A 12,809-nucleotide genomic window follows, 5' to 3' on the forward strand; every position below is an offset into this window, starting at 1 on the left:
TAAATGCTTTGGGAAACGTTCAAACCCTACGAGCATTTAAGGATGTGATTGTGATCCCCCAGACCAGTAAATGCTTATGACTTCTCAGCAGTCATTCTTGGACCTACCTGCTGCTTACCAACAAATAAAACCTTGATCCAGACACACGAGTTTCTTCCAAGAACTATACCTGGCTGAAAACAAGCATGTCACAGCACTAGCTTTTGCTTTTCAGCCAACAGTTCACAGTGACTGATCTTAAATTTCTACTTCTTGCTTGCTTTTTTTTTTTGTTGTTGTTGTTTGTTTTCCCAGACTGTGGTGTTACCCTGTAGAGGCAAATTCCCCCGTGCGCGCTGTGGTTACCTTTGTGGATGTGACAGCAGGGCAGGATTACATGCGGCTTTGGGCAGCAGGACCTCTCATGTCACAGATCTATTCCTCAGGCTATTAGTGGCTGTGATAATACAAATGCACGGGAGGGGGTCTGTGAGCCCCATGGTTCCCCTTCCCCTGCTTCCTGTCAAACTGGAGGAGTAAGTGTGCGAGGAGCCCTGCCAGATGAATACAAGGTGGGCCCGCTGAGCCACAGCTCTCCCCTTGGGAGGCCGCAGGGAAGCCGTGGGCTCCTTATCGCTCGCCGTGTGGTAAATGTGGTGGTTGTGACATGGCAGGGAGCAGCTGCCGGCTGGGAAGCCTTCGGCAGCCACCTTCCCTGCCCTCTTCCTTCCCCTGGTAAACCTGTGCTGCCAGAAGCACTCAGAAGGCATTCATCAATGAAGGAACCCGTGAATTCCTCCCCCTTTTACCTTCCAGCAAGCCAGGTTAGCTATTACAGCACAGGCACAAGAGAGGAGTACCGTGCCGTGTAACCAGAGACCTAAGTTCAAAAATCCTTGTCACTTCGGCAGAAGAGAGAGTTTGTGTTGTAACCTGGAGCTCGTAGGAGCTGTTAATTTTCTCCCAAGGCGGGTGCCAACACACAGCTTGTTTTGATGCCTCCAAACCATGCTGGCAAATGCCGCAGTCAGCAAGGAGCAGAGCCCCGCCGGGTGGGTTGCGGGTGTGAGCATCTCTCCCCGCTGATGTCAGGAAGATGTTGCGTGAGCCCTGCACATCCCGAGTGGCCTCGTGGCATGCAAGGACAGCAGGAGAGCAGCCAACGTGGCCGAGCTTTTTAAAAAGTGGCAATGCATTTCACTGTACTTACAAATTACAGATTAATTCTGTTTATTCATTTTAAAAAATCTCTTCTTTCCTTGTAAATTGTATACAAACAACCAAAAGCCCACCAGCTGCTGCAGGCCTTTCTGGACGGGTGCTTTCTGTGTGGGCAGGCAGTGCTAACGCGCTTGCCTCAGGTCTGGGCTGAAGCCCTGCGGTGCGTTACATGACACCACAGCGGGGACAGAAAAACTGAGGCTTAGCATGGGCTGCAGTAATGCTACACAAGCCCGTAAAATAAAAAGCCAAAGTGCTTAGGCACGATGACAGTACGCTGATAGGCAGTGTGTTGGTGTTACTCTGAGGGAAGCCTGCATGAAACACGGCGTGGTGGTGAGGTTGTGTCGCCCGTCAGCTTCCAAAAAAGAAAAGGAGCCGACTGAAATCCAAGGGGTGAGTGCCTGTTGCACGGACAGAGGTAACCCATTAGGGGTGCTTCAACAGCAGGAAGAAGTAGGGTCTGTGAGGAGCTAAGAAGCCACTTTTACATCATGGATCCCCCCGGGGGCGACTGGCCCCAAGCCCCAAGGTGATCCACCACGTCATGGGGTGCTGGCACTAGCACAGCCGGGCACCCCAGCCACAACACCCACAGGCTCCCCATGGCCACGGAGCCCAGCCCACCATCCCACAGCCCCCATGGGGCCGGGGGCAGCCTCAGGGCCCGCTGTGGGGCGGCGGGGAGGGCCCCGGGCCCCGGCGGAGCGCGGCCGCCCCCCAGCCCCCGCCTCCCGCCCCATAAAAGCGGCGGCCGGGGCCGGCGGGCGCCCTGCTGGCAGCAGGTAGGGCCGCGGCGGGCGCTTCAGTTTATTTTATTTATTTATTTATTTACTATTTTTTACTTTATTTTTATTTTTTACTTTATTATTTTTTTATTATTATATTTCTAACGACCCGCGGTGGGTGGGAGGAGGAGCGGCCGGGGAGGGCTCGGTGAATGGGGCGGGGGGGGGGGGGGGGGGCGCGGGTCCGGGGCTTTTCTTTTGTCATGTCGTGCCATGTCGTGCCATGTCGTGCCGTGTCGTGCCGCCCCGCAGCCATGTCGTCCGTCAGGGTGGAATGTGTGGTGAGCAGCGGCTTCGGCATCGGCGAGTCGCCGGTGTGGGACGAGAAGGAGGGCGCCCTGCTCTGCGTCGACATCCCGGGCCGGCGGGCCTGCCGCTGGAGCCCCGGCAGCGGGCAGCTGCAGGCCGTGGCCCTGGGTAAGGCGCTGCCCGGGCTCTGCCTCGGGGCAGCTCCTAAAAACCTCCGTTACTCGGCTGGCAGTGTCCCACCATTCCAGGTTTTCCTCACACTCAGTAAAGCTGTTACCTAATTGCACCTCTGTATAGCTATAAAGACAAAAAATGTTACTTATCTATTTATTTTTTAATTAAAGTGTTGGTGATCAGTCCCGTGCACGTTCCTAAATCTCATCTGGTAAATACTACCCCCAGATTTTATTGCTTTATTTAAAGTTGTTATTCCTTACGTTATACCTGATTGAGGCTTTTACAGAAATACTACCTCCACACACATTTCTTTCTCTCTTTTTTTTTTTAAACTAATTCCTTTATAATAACCTGCAATTGAGGTTTTACTGCATAACAGTGTAAACTAACTGTGGAGCGTTTCCCAATTTTCTGCTTTGCTTTAACCCCTGGAAAGCGCTTCCACTCCTCAGTGTGCTTTTGGGGCTGCTAGAGGCATGTCTGAGCTGCACGGCATCGTGACCTGTCGCAGTGCAGTTCGTGGGTTGTTTCTCATGCCTGTGGTCCAGAGTGAACTGCTTGCATGTCTAAAGTGAGTGGCAACTGGGTAGGAAAGAAATGTCTTCATAGCACATGCCTCTTGTCCATCGCACCCTGTTTCTAGATGCTCCTGTGAGCTCCGTGGCCCTTCGGAAATCGGGGGATTATGTCGTCACCCTGGGCACCAGGTTCGCTGCTTTGAACTGGAAGGAGCAGCAGGTAACCACCATCGCGCACGTGGACAAGGATAAACCAAACAACCGATTCAACGACGGGAAGGTGGATCCCGCGGGGAGGTATTTCGCAGGTACGCTGGGTCTGCTGCCTGTCTCCTGCTGCTCCCTGCTGATCCGCTCCTCCCCTTGGGTTTCACAGACCACAGGCAGCGATCGGTTGTAGATGCAGTAAGTGTTCATTCAGAGTTGATACATACATATAAATACGAACTACATGGTTCACGTATATATTTGTAGCTTATAGGCGAGTTGTTGTTTTGTTTTTTTTTCTTGTCTTCAAGCAGAGTTTAATCCCATTTAGAAATGCATTTATATCACCTGCCCAACATATTATCAGAACTATTTTTGTAAAAAAAGGCCTGCGATTCAGAGCCCCCCTAGTTTAAGGCACTGACTTTGTCTCCTCCCTGTTGGTGTACTGGTTTTGAGTGCTGGGAAAGAGCCAGCAGAAATGCTGGAGAAGAGAAGGGTCAGGGTATCTTATCCATGGGTACGAGTACCTGGTGGGAAGACAGAGCCAGGTTCTGCTTGGAGGTGCCCAGTGACAGGACAAGCAGCAATGGACATAGGCAGAAATTAAGGAAATGGTGTTTAAATGTTAGAAAGCTCTTTTACTGGTAATCTACTAAGATAGTCAAAAAGTGGCACAGGTTGCCCCCAGAGGCAGTGGAGTGTCCATCTGTGGAGGTATTGAAGACTGGACACAGCCCTGAGCAACCTGCTGTACCTGACCCTGCTCTGAGCAGGTTGCTCAGGGCTGTTCAGGTGTGTTGGAAGATAAATGCTGCCCTCACCTTTCTTAATTTCTGAGTGACCGAGTAAAGCATTTTGCAGAAGTCACACTGCATGCCACTTCTGTTGCAGTTCAACAGACAAAACAAAGGCTCTGTGTTGAAATCTGCTAAGTGCAGCACTTCTGAAATCTGCCTTTCTCTTTTGTTTTTAACTCAGTTTCTTCCCTGAATTTCTGAAGCCCCCCTTCCTTCTGCAGACCCTGGGGAGAGCCCACTCACTCTGAAGATGCTTTCCTCCCCGTTGTCTCCACACAGGTACGATGGCTGAGGAGATTCGACCCGCTGTGCTGGAAAGGAACCAAGGCTCTCTGTATACACTTTGCCCCGACCTCTCCGTAGTGAAGCACTTTGATCGGGTGGACATTTCTAATGGGCTGGACTGGTCGCTGGATCACAAAACCTTCTTTTACATTGACAGCTTGTCCTACTCGGTGGACGCCTTTGATTATGATATCCAAACTGGAAAAATTGGTATGAATCGTCCTATTTTAAAATACGCACTTGTGCTTGAAGATTGTGGTGTTGGTTTTCATGGTGGTTATTACCAAGAAGATAAATTCTGATCTGAGATCTGAGAGCAATTCTTCAGAATCCTCTGTAGAACAAAGGAGCAGAAGCCATATCAAAACTCGTTTGTGCCCACATAGGCTGCCATCTCAAACTAGTCAGAAGCTGTTGCTAACATTATAAAATATTTAAATCGCATGATGGGGTTTGAGTAGTAGTCTGGAGTGCAGTTATTAAACATGATGCGTATCTGATCTTCCTGTGTAAAAAGGGCAAAGTGTTTCTTGTTAGATTTTGCAGATGGTTAGATTTCCGTGGCTGCATGAGTCTGACTTTTGCAATACCTCTGCTATGCTTCTTTAGATTTTTTTTTCACCCTATTTTGTTTTTTAAAACCTCAGCTCTTAAATAAAGATCCTGCAGACAGAGCTAAGCAACAACTGGAGAGCAGTAACTCAAAGCTCTTCTTCCTTCATTTATTTAAAACAAAACTAAACACGCCCTTAAGGGCTTCTACAAGCTGGGGCAAAAGAAAATTCCAGTGACTTGGACTAAGAAATTGCTTTTGAATACATGGGCTGCAGAATTTCGCTTTAAAAGAGCCCTGTAAATTTCAAATTTAGTTAGCTTTAGCAGTGTGAATTCAGAGTTATTTTCAGTATAGCATCTTGTCCTGGTGCCTCTGCTATGTTTTTTGGTTTACAATTGAATTTTTCTTTAGGAAGTGGTGTGGTCTCCCCCCTTCTTTTTCCGTGGGCAATCTGATAATTCCTAGGAGCACAAGGGAAACTCATTAAAAGTATTGCAACATATGAGAAACATTGAAGTTGTCAGAGCATAAAATAAACAATGTTGGAAAGTTGGTTTTAATTTTCTTTAATAACAGTGGATAAAAGTTCAGATAGAACTATTTGTTTTTAAGTTGACAGTGTGCCTTTGAAGTTGATGCTTTTCCTAACTCTCTGTTTATATAAACTCTCAGTTTATATATCTGAAGGTCAGCTTTGTGTTGGACCAGTGATTATTGGCACGTTCCAGCAATCTGTTTTGAAAGTCTTTTCTGTTTGAAAGTTCAGTTTCTCTGACTGGAAGCAACTCATACTTGGAAAAGTCCAATCTACCTTTAGAATACATAGTTCACATCCTGAATATATGTATATAATATTAATTTATTCAGTTACTTATTTGATATTGTGAGTAGGGAACATGAGCGGTGCACTAGAAAAGAGCATCAAAAAAAGGAACTACATTGTGTAATTTTGTTGTATTTTTTCTTCTATCTTGCAGACAACCGCAGGAGTGTATACAAACTGGAAAAAGAGGAGAGCATTCCTGATGGGATGTGCATTGATACAGAAGGCAAACTCTGGGTAGCTTGCTACGATGGTGGGAGAGTGATTCGTCTTGACCCTGAGACAGGTAAGCCCTTGCAAAGGGTGGACTTGAATTTTGCAGAATTCAAACAAAGAAAAAAAATGCAAGGAGTATGTTTTTTTTTTCTTTCCTCCATACAGAAATGGTACGACTTTTCTTTTTAAATAATTATTTTTTTTCGTTCTTTTTTTTTTTTTATTTAGCAGTTTTATGTTTCTGCTCCTAAAAGTTCGCTTCATAAATAAGCCATTGTTCCAAGCCTCCGTTATGTTGGAAAAGATAAAGTTGCTGAGAGGGATTGCCATTATATGTGTTAGAATAGAATAAATAGTTGAGTTGGAAGGGACCTACAAAGATGATCAAGTCCAACTGCCTGACCACTTCAGGGCTAACCAGAAGTTAAAGCACATTACTGAGGGCATTGTCCAAATGCCTCCCGAACACTGGCAGGCAGGGGCAGCAACCACCTCTCTAGGAAGCCTGTTCCAGGGTTTGACCTCCCTCATAGTAAAGAGATTTCCCTAATCCCAGCCTGACCCCCCAGCACAGCTCTGTGCCGTTCCCGCGTGTCCTGTCACCAGTGCCCAGGGAGCAGAGACCGGCACCTCCCTCTGCGCTCCCCTCCTCAGGACGCTGCAGAGAGCCCTGGGGTCGCCTCTCGGCCTCCTTTCTCCAGACTGGGCAGCCCAGGTGTCCTCAGCCTCTCCTCACAGGACAGGCCTTCAAGCCCCTCTACCGGCTTTGCTGCCCTGCTCTGGGCACTTCCAAGTACCTTAACATCCCTTTTTATGTTGTGGAGCTCAGAACTGCACAGTATTGAAGGTGAGGCCGCACCAACACCACACAGCATGTACTGGTTTGTCTCACAGTTGATAACTTGTCCAGGATGCTGTGAGGGATGGCATCAAAGGCCTTACTAAAATGCAGAGAGATTACATCCATCGCCTTCCCTTCATCCACCAAGCAGGTGACCTTATCGTTGAAGGAGATCAGGTTACTCAGCCAGGGTTTTCTCTTCATGAACCCATGTTGACTAAGCCTGATAATAGCTTTGCTCCTTAAATACCCATTGACAGCACCCAGGATCATCTTCTTCGTGACTTTTCCAGGGACTGAGCTTTGACGGGTTTGTAGTTTTCCAGGTCTTCTCTCATACCCTTCTTGTAGATCAGTATAACGCTGGCTAGCTTCCAGTCAGCAGGGACTTCTGCAGCCTCTCGAGACCCTTGGTAAGTTGTTGAGGTTGGCTCAGCTGTAACATCTGCTAACTCATTCAGCACTTTGGGGTGAATCCCATCAGGCCACGTGGACTTAGGAACATTCAGCCGATACAGCTGGTCCCTTACAGACAGTTCTGATGGCCACAAATCAAAAGACATTGCTCCTTCTGTCACAGTCCTCCAACTCAGAGGCCATCCGCTGTCACCTCTCCCACGAGGCCTTCTCTGTTCTCAAACAACAGGTTTAGGAGGGGCACTTTTCCTCAGTAAGTACCTGTGACAGAAAATTACCTTCAGCATGCTTTTGGAATTCCCCAGCCTTCCTCCCTGTGGCTGTATGATACTCCCAGCTTATGTCTGGGAACTTGACATCTGCCATAAAGATAAGGGCAAATGATCCAAAGTCTTCTGGTTGCCTATCAAATAGCTCAGCCATGCTATCAAACACGCATGGGTGCTTAATAGCAGATACCCGTGATGACATCCTCTTGCATCCGTCAAAGAGTTAGCATCCTCTCGTGTCCAGTGTTCACCATATTGATGATAAGTGACTTGGAAAAATATAGATAAGCCACAAAATTTCAAAGATGACTTAAGCCATTTCAAGTCCTGCTTTTTTTTTTTAGTGTGGTGTTTTTTTGGGCTATTTTACTAAAGTTAATACAAGTCGCACATGCCACTGATGCCAGCAACATTTTTTTATGATTGAAAATTATTTACATGGTAAGTTTTGCAACTGAAACCATAAAAGTATATTTAATAGACTCAGTGGCATTTTATCGTTCCCACAGTAATGTGTCTTGGGCACACCCAAGACATTATTGAGCCCGTCACGTGTTGCTGCTCCCATTTCAACTTTGGTGGTCTGCCAGGCATGATTTAGTCTGGGTATAAACACTTGTAAAGAGAGAGAGAGACTGCACCACGCTGTCTGCGAGATGGGAGCTTGGTTTTGACAGATTCCAGACAGCACGGGCTGCACCGAGCTGCTTTTGGGGTCTCTTGAACCCAGGTCCTGCCCTAACAGAAGTCGTGGGGTTTTGTGAGGCTGCAGGCTCAGGGATGCCAGCTTCCCTTGGTGTGTGCCCCTGCCACAGCACGCTGCAGACCCCGACACACGTGTCAGGCTGCCACCTCTTCCAAATTCTGCAGAGCCTCTTAACTGAGGCTCAGGCAGTGTTTTTCCCATCGCCGTTTTATTTATACCCATCCAAGGCCCTGCCAGCCTGCGGGACTTCCTCCTGTCCTGCAGAGCCTGCTCCACAAGCCTGGTAGGATGAAGCTTCAGCTGGGAGATCCCAGCAGCTCTGGGACCTGTTCCTGGTCCCTCCTCCTAGAGGGCAGAGCACACCTGGGCAAGCTCCAGCAGCCCTGTGGATGCCCTCACAGAGCACTGGACTTTACCATTTTCCTCTCCGGTTCCCTGTTTGTACCTTTTTCCTTGTAGGCTCTCACTTTCTTCTTTTTTTTTTTTCATTTTTCTTCCCTTTCCTGCACCCTTTTGGAAGGAGGTAAGGTGTTTTTTTAGGGGAAAGCTAATATCAATAGTGTCCATAAGCAGATATGTAGGGAGAGTGTAAGAACAGGGGAAGTGGGGTACACAGCTTAATGCTCTCCCAGCTTCCTGCTGTTTTCATCTCAGGGTCTTCCTGAGCTGGATGTGATGTCTGGTGCATCTCTAGCTGCCAGTGCATTTCTCATCCATGAACTTGTCCTGTCTCCCTTCAACCACGTGAAGCCCTGAGCACCCACGGCGAACAGCAGCAAGAAGTTTCACAGGCTGCGTGTCCACGTCAGAAGGAGCCTTCTTTCTTTTGAAGTAGTCTGTGAAATCTGCACTTTGCACAATTCTGAGGGAACTGTGACTGCTTAGGGAGGTGAACCAGACGGGTTTGAAGATGACTCCATGAAAAATCTCTCAGGTGCAGATTTCCTTGCATCTCCGGGAAGATGATGCCCATCTCAGAGTTCTGTAAACAACATCTTCCAGGCTGTCTCTGCTGAGACCTCTCTGCAAGCACAGTCAGGGTCTCTCCCCTTATCTCAGGGGCTCATGCCTCTTCTCCTACAGCACATTTTCTCTCTCTGAATACCATTCTTGCTCCTTTTTGCCCAGACTTGCTGTCAGCCAATTTCTAGGGTGGCCTCTGGAGTGTTGTATAAGACACCGTGTAACCCATGCAGCCATGTAATCCCTCTACTTCCAGCTGACTGGATAACCACAAAGTGCTGCGGGTGCCAGTTGGCAGGAGCATCGCCTTGGAGCTCGCTTTGGTCCTCGTCACTCCCAGGCAGCGGACAGGACTTGCTCTCTCCCAGTTTTCTATGTATTTCTATATATTTTGCTCTTCTTAGGGGAAAAAAGGAGGTAACCAGATCTGTCTATAATCTCTGACACTCTGAGCACCATTACACTGATTGTGATTGTGACTTTTTTTATTTCTTTACTTTTGTTTTTCACTTTGGCCGCTGTGGGTGGGTCAGTGCCAAATAAGCTTGTTATACAACACCAGGAATCCCAAAGTCAGACTTCCCTGGCTATTACGTACAAGAGGCTCTTTCGCCGCTGCTGGCTTGCTATTTTCTTTCATTTATTTTGGAGTTAAAAGCAAGGCAAATTAAAAGTGCCCAGCCCATGTGTCAGGGCATTCAGCAAGACAAAGGCAATTCCATTCGTCCTTCTCAGCCCCGAGTTTTGGATAGACTGGTTACATTCCTTCTAGCAAGTGAAATGGATCAGGAGATCTCCCTTAGTCCTGCAGCTTATGTTGCACACCCAAGCTGTCTTCCCACACCAAACCAGAGCCCGAACTGTTCATGGAGAGCAGCAACTGGTGGGGTCTGAGCCGAAACTGTGCCAGGACTGCACCAGCAGCTCGGTAGTGTGGCCCTGTGCTTGTGCCCTGCTTGGTGATCTGGTACAGGTGAAGCCATTTGGGCTGTGCTTTTGTACCTTCACTGCTCATTGCAAAAGGCCAAGGCACAGTGTGTTGGCTGAGGCAAAAGGTTTGGGACACATAAAAGGGAAGACAAGGGTAGATACTTTGATGAACACGTCCTGGGAAATAGTGCTCAGCTCTGGAGTAGACCAAAAACTTCTCACAACGTGTTAAGTGGACCAACCTTCCCATTTTCTTCTTTCCATTTCTTCTTTCTTTCTTTTTCTTCTTCTTCCCATTGTCAAAGTTTCTGTCCCGTTGTTTCAACACGCCATGGACCAGTCAGTTGCTGTAAAGGGACCAAGCCTTCTGCACACGTAAATGAGGGGCCAGGGAAATCACGTATTTTGTATGAGATCACATATTTGACATATTTTTTGTATGCGATCACATGAATACAAAAATGAATATATAATATTTTTGTATTCATGTGCTTTAGTGTACTTCCAGAAAGAGAAAGTCAATTGTAGGTAAATAAAGCAGGCATAATGAGTACGAGCCATTATTATATTGCCCAGGTTTGGGAGGAATTTTAGAAAAATTTGCTTTGAAGTGCCTCAGCAATCTGCTGGTTGGTGCCAGGGGCACTCTGTTTACTACTGTCATTAGGATGGTAGTTATTTGTTGTATAATAAGTGCATAATATTGTTTATGGTTGCCCTGAGTTTTTTGTAAACTTCAGACGTGTCCCATGATCCCTATTTTATGCAAGCTTAATTTGAAAGGCTATTGAAATTTCAAGAAAATCTTCTAGGAATTAATCTTCCCTAACTTCAGGCGGTAGAGGCGTAGTGAGAGTTGCACGAGCTCTGCTCGCTCCAGGCTTCCTTTGTAGTTAAAATAGAGAAGTCAGCAGGTCTGGGGCGTGTTTCATGTGACCTGTTTTAAGGAGGAATTAAATCCCATTTCCATTGCCTGTATGGGCAGCCTAGATGATGAGCTCAGATGTAGATGTCTGTGCTGTGGATGTTAGCATTTAATTAGAGGACACGCTGGGTTTTGGGGCGGGATTCATTTGTGATAACTGAGATTGAAACTTGTCAAGTGATACACGGTCAACAACAAGGTGGTTTGCAGAAGTCTGCCTGCTTTGTCGCCGTGCTCATCAGTATGCTGAGGCACAGCAGGAGCCCTCCCTCGGCCCTGGGATTCCTTTTCGTGGAGCACCTGACTCCACGTTGGTTATTTGCAAGAATTTGTTTAAATCCCTTGCTGTAAGCAGACAAACAAGAAGCAGCGTGAGTGTTTTTCACCAGGAAAAAGGATCCAGACTGTGAAGCTTCCTGTTGACAAGACAACTTCCTGCTGCTTCGGAGGAAAGGATTATTCCGAAATGTATGTGACTTCTGCCCGCGACGGGATGGATAAAGAGTGGCTTTCACGGCAGCCGCAGGCTGGTGGGATTTTCAAGGTGAACAGTTCTTCCCCCTCCCGTTTCACAAGGCCCTTCTCCTCCTGCCCTTAGACAACAAACCAGTCGGAGTGGTGGGAAGCGGGAAGAGGGTGGTCATCAAGACATCAATGATACACGTTAAGCTATTCTTCATATCCTTGGTTCCTGTTGCAGATGGAGAGATACAGATGTATTCAGAGATTTGAAAATGCTTTTCGATTTGAAATGTTTAACTGGTCACATCCATACTAGCAAGTAAAATGGACCAAGAAGTGCCCTGTAGGTCCTGCAATATGTGGCATACCGTAGCTGATACTGCAAAGTTTCTGTGCCATCACCTCTTTCTGCTGCTCCCCCGCCCAAGAGGGAGTTTTCTGTCTGTTACAGGAAGAAACATGGCATGTTTTGTGTCCTGAACAATGGCAGATAAAAACGTCTGCTTTTATTTGCTCTCTACTTAGTTCTAACTAAATTCTCTCTTCAAAAATGTCACTTTGGGATTGTTTTTTCAAAGCCCTAGTCTTCCATATAGGTACATACCAAAAGTTACATTGTAAAGTGCAGAATTAAGGCTTAGTAGTATCTGAGAAGAGGCTTTTGGGGAATGGACGATGGACTGAGGAACAGGCTGTGGCCTGTGGTTACTTAGCTTTAGAGAAGGAGCACAGGTTGAAATTCCAGGCTGTGACGAGCTGCAGTATACAACATACAGCAGTATGTCAAGTTGGACATGGTCCTTTTCTAAATCAGAGCATGCCTGGTTTTGAAAGAAAAGCAAGTGTTTGGCAGTGGTGACTCATTGCATTTATCTTCTTTCTTCCTCTCTTTTTTTTTTTGACAGATAACTGGGCTGGGGGTGAAAGGAATCCCGCCGTATGCATTTGCAGGTTAAATGCACACTCTTCAGAATGGAGTCCAGAAGACTGGCTGAAGCAAGACAAATCAGAAGGTCTTATGTGGGTGTTCAGCATCTTTTGCTTTGAAGCCATGACACGATTACAATATCTCATCAGGAAAGGATGAAAAGCTAATGAAATACATGCAATATTTTTAAAATCATCTCTTTTTTTTTTTTTTTTTTTTTTTACCCTTTAAACTCCGTTACTTTAAATATCTGATGGTATTTTTTTCTGTTGTAGTAAAAAGACTCATCCTAATAAACTATTGAATATTGTAAGTTTCTTCTCTGATGGCATTTGTTTCAGTATCTTTTCTTCTTACTCCTTGTTCTTCTGTCTCATTTGCAATTATAGTACATTGATATATTGATTAAACTACTCGTAGTGACTCCTTTACATATTTTCTGGAGTTTCTCATAAAATATCCATTTGTCCCATGATGTTTCCAGCAACAGAAACATCAGTACTGATTGCTGGGCATCTGCGGCTTCCTTTTTACATTATGGTTTTACAG

At 46.6% G+C, this 12,809-nt stretch overlaps 1 protein-coding gene across 2 annotated transcripts; it reads left to right on the top strand.

Annotated features, from left to right (window-relative positions):
- The first annotated feature begins 1,527 nt into the window (after window positions 1-1,527).
- Window positions 1,528-12,529, top strand: LOC311207151 (regucalcin). 2 transcript variants are annotated; one of them, XM_084283051.1, is made up of 7 exons: window positions 1,528-1,596; window positions 2,241-2,405; window positions 3,058-3,240; window positions 4,219-4,434; window positions 5,758-5,889; window positions 11,260-11,414; window positions 12,238-12,529. In XM_084283051.1, the coding sequence occupies exons 2-7, from the start codon at window positions 2,243-2,245 to the stop codon at window positions 12,286-12,288; spliced, it is 900 nt and encodes a 299-aa protein (XP_084139177.1). In that variant the 5' UTR covers window positions 1,528-1,596; window positions 2,241-2,242; the 3' UTR covers window positions 12,289-12,529. The 2 variants fall into 2 exon arrangements, with proteins under 2 accessions (XP_084139177.1, XP_084139178.1); XM_084283052.1 differs by lacking the exon at window positions 1,528-1,596 and adding an exon at window positions 1,938-1,985.
- The last annotated feature ends 280 nt before the right edge of the window (window positions 12,530-12,809 follow it).

This window comes from Netta rufina (genome assembly GCF_964035555.1).
Source record: "Netta rufina genome assembly, chromosome: 1".
NCBI lineage: Eukaryota > Metazoa > Chordata > Aves > Anseriformes > Anatidae > Netta > Netta rufina.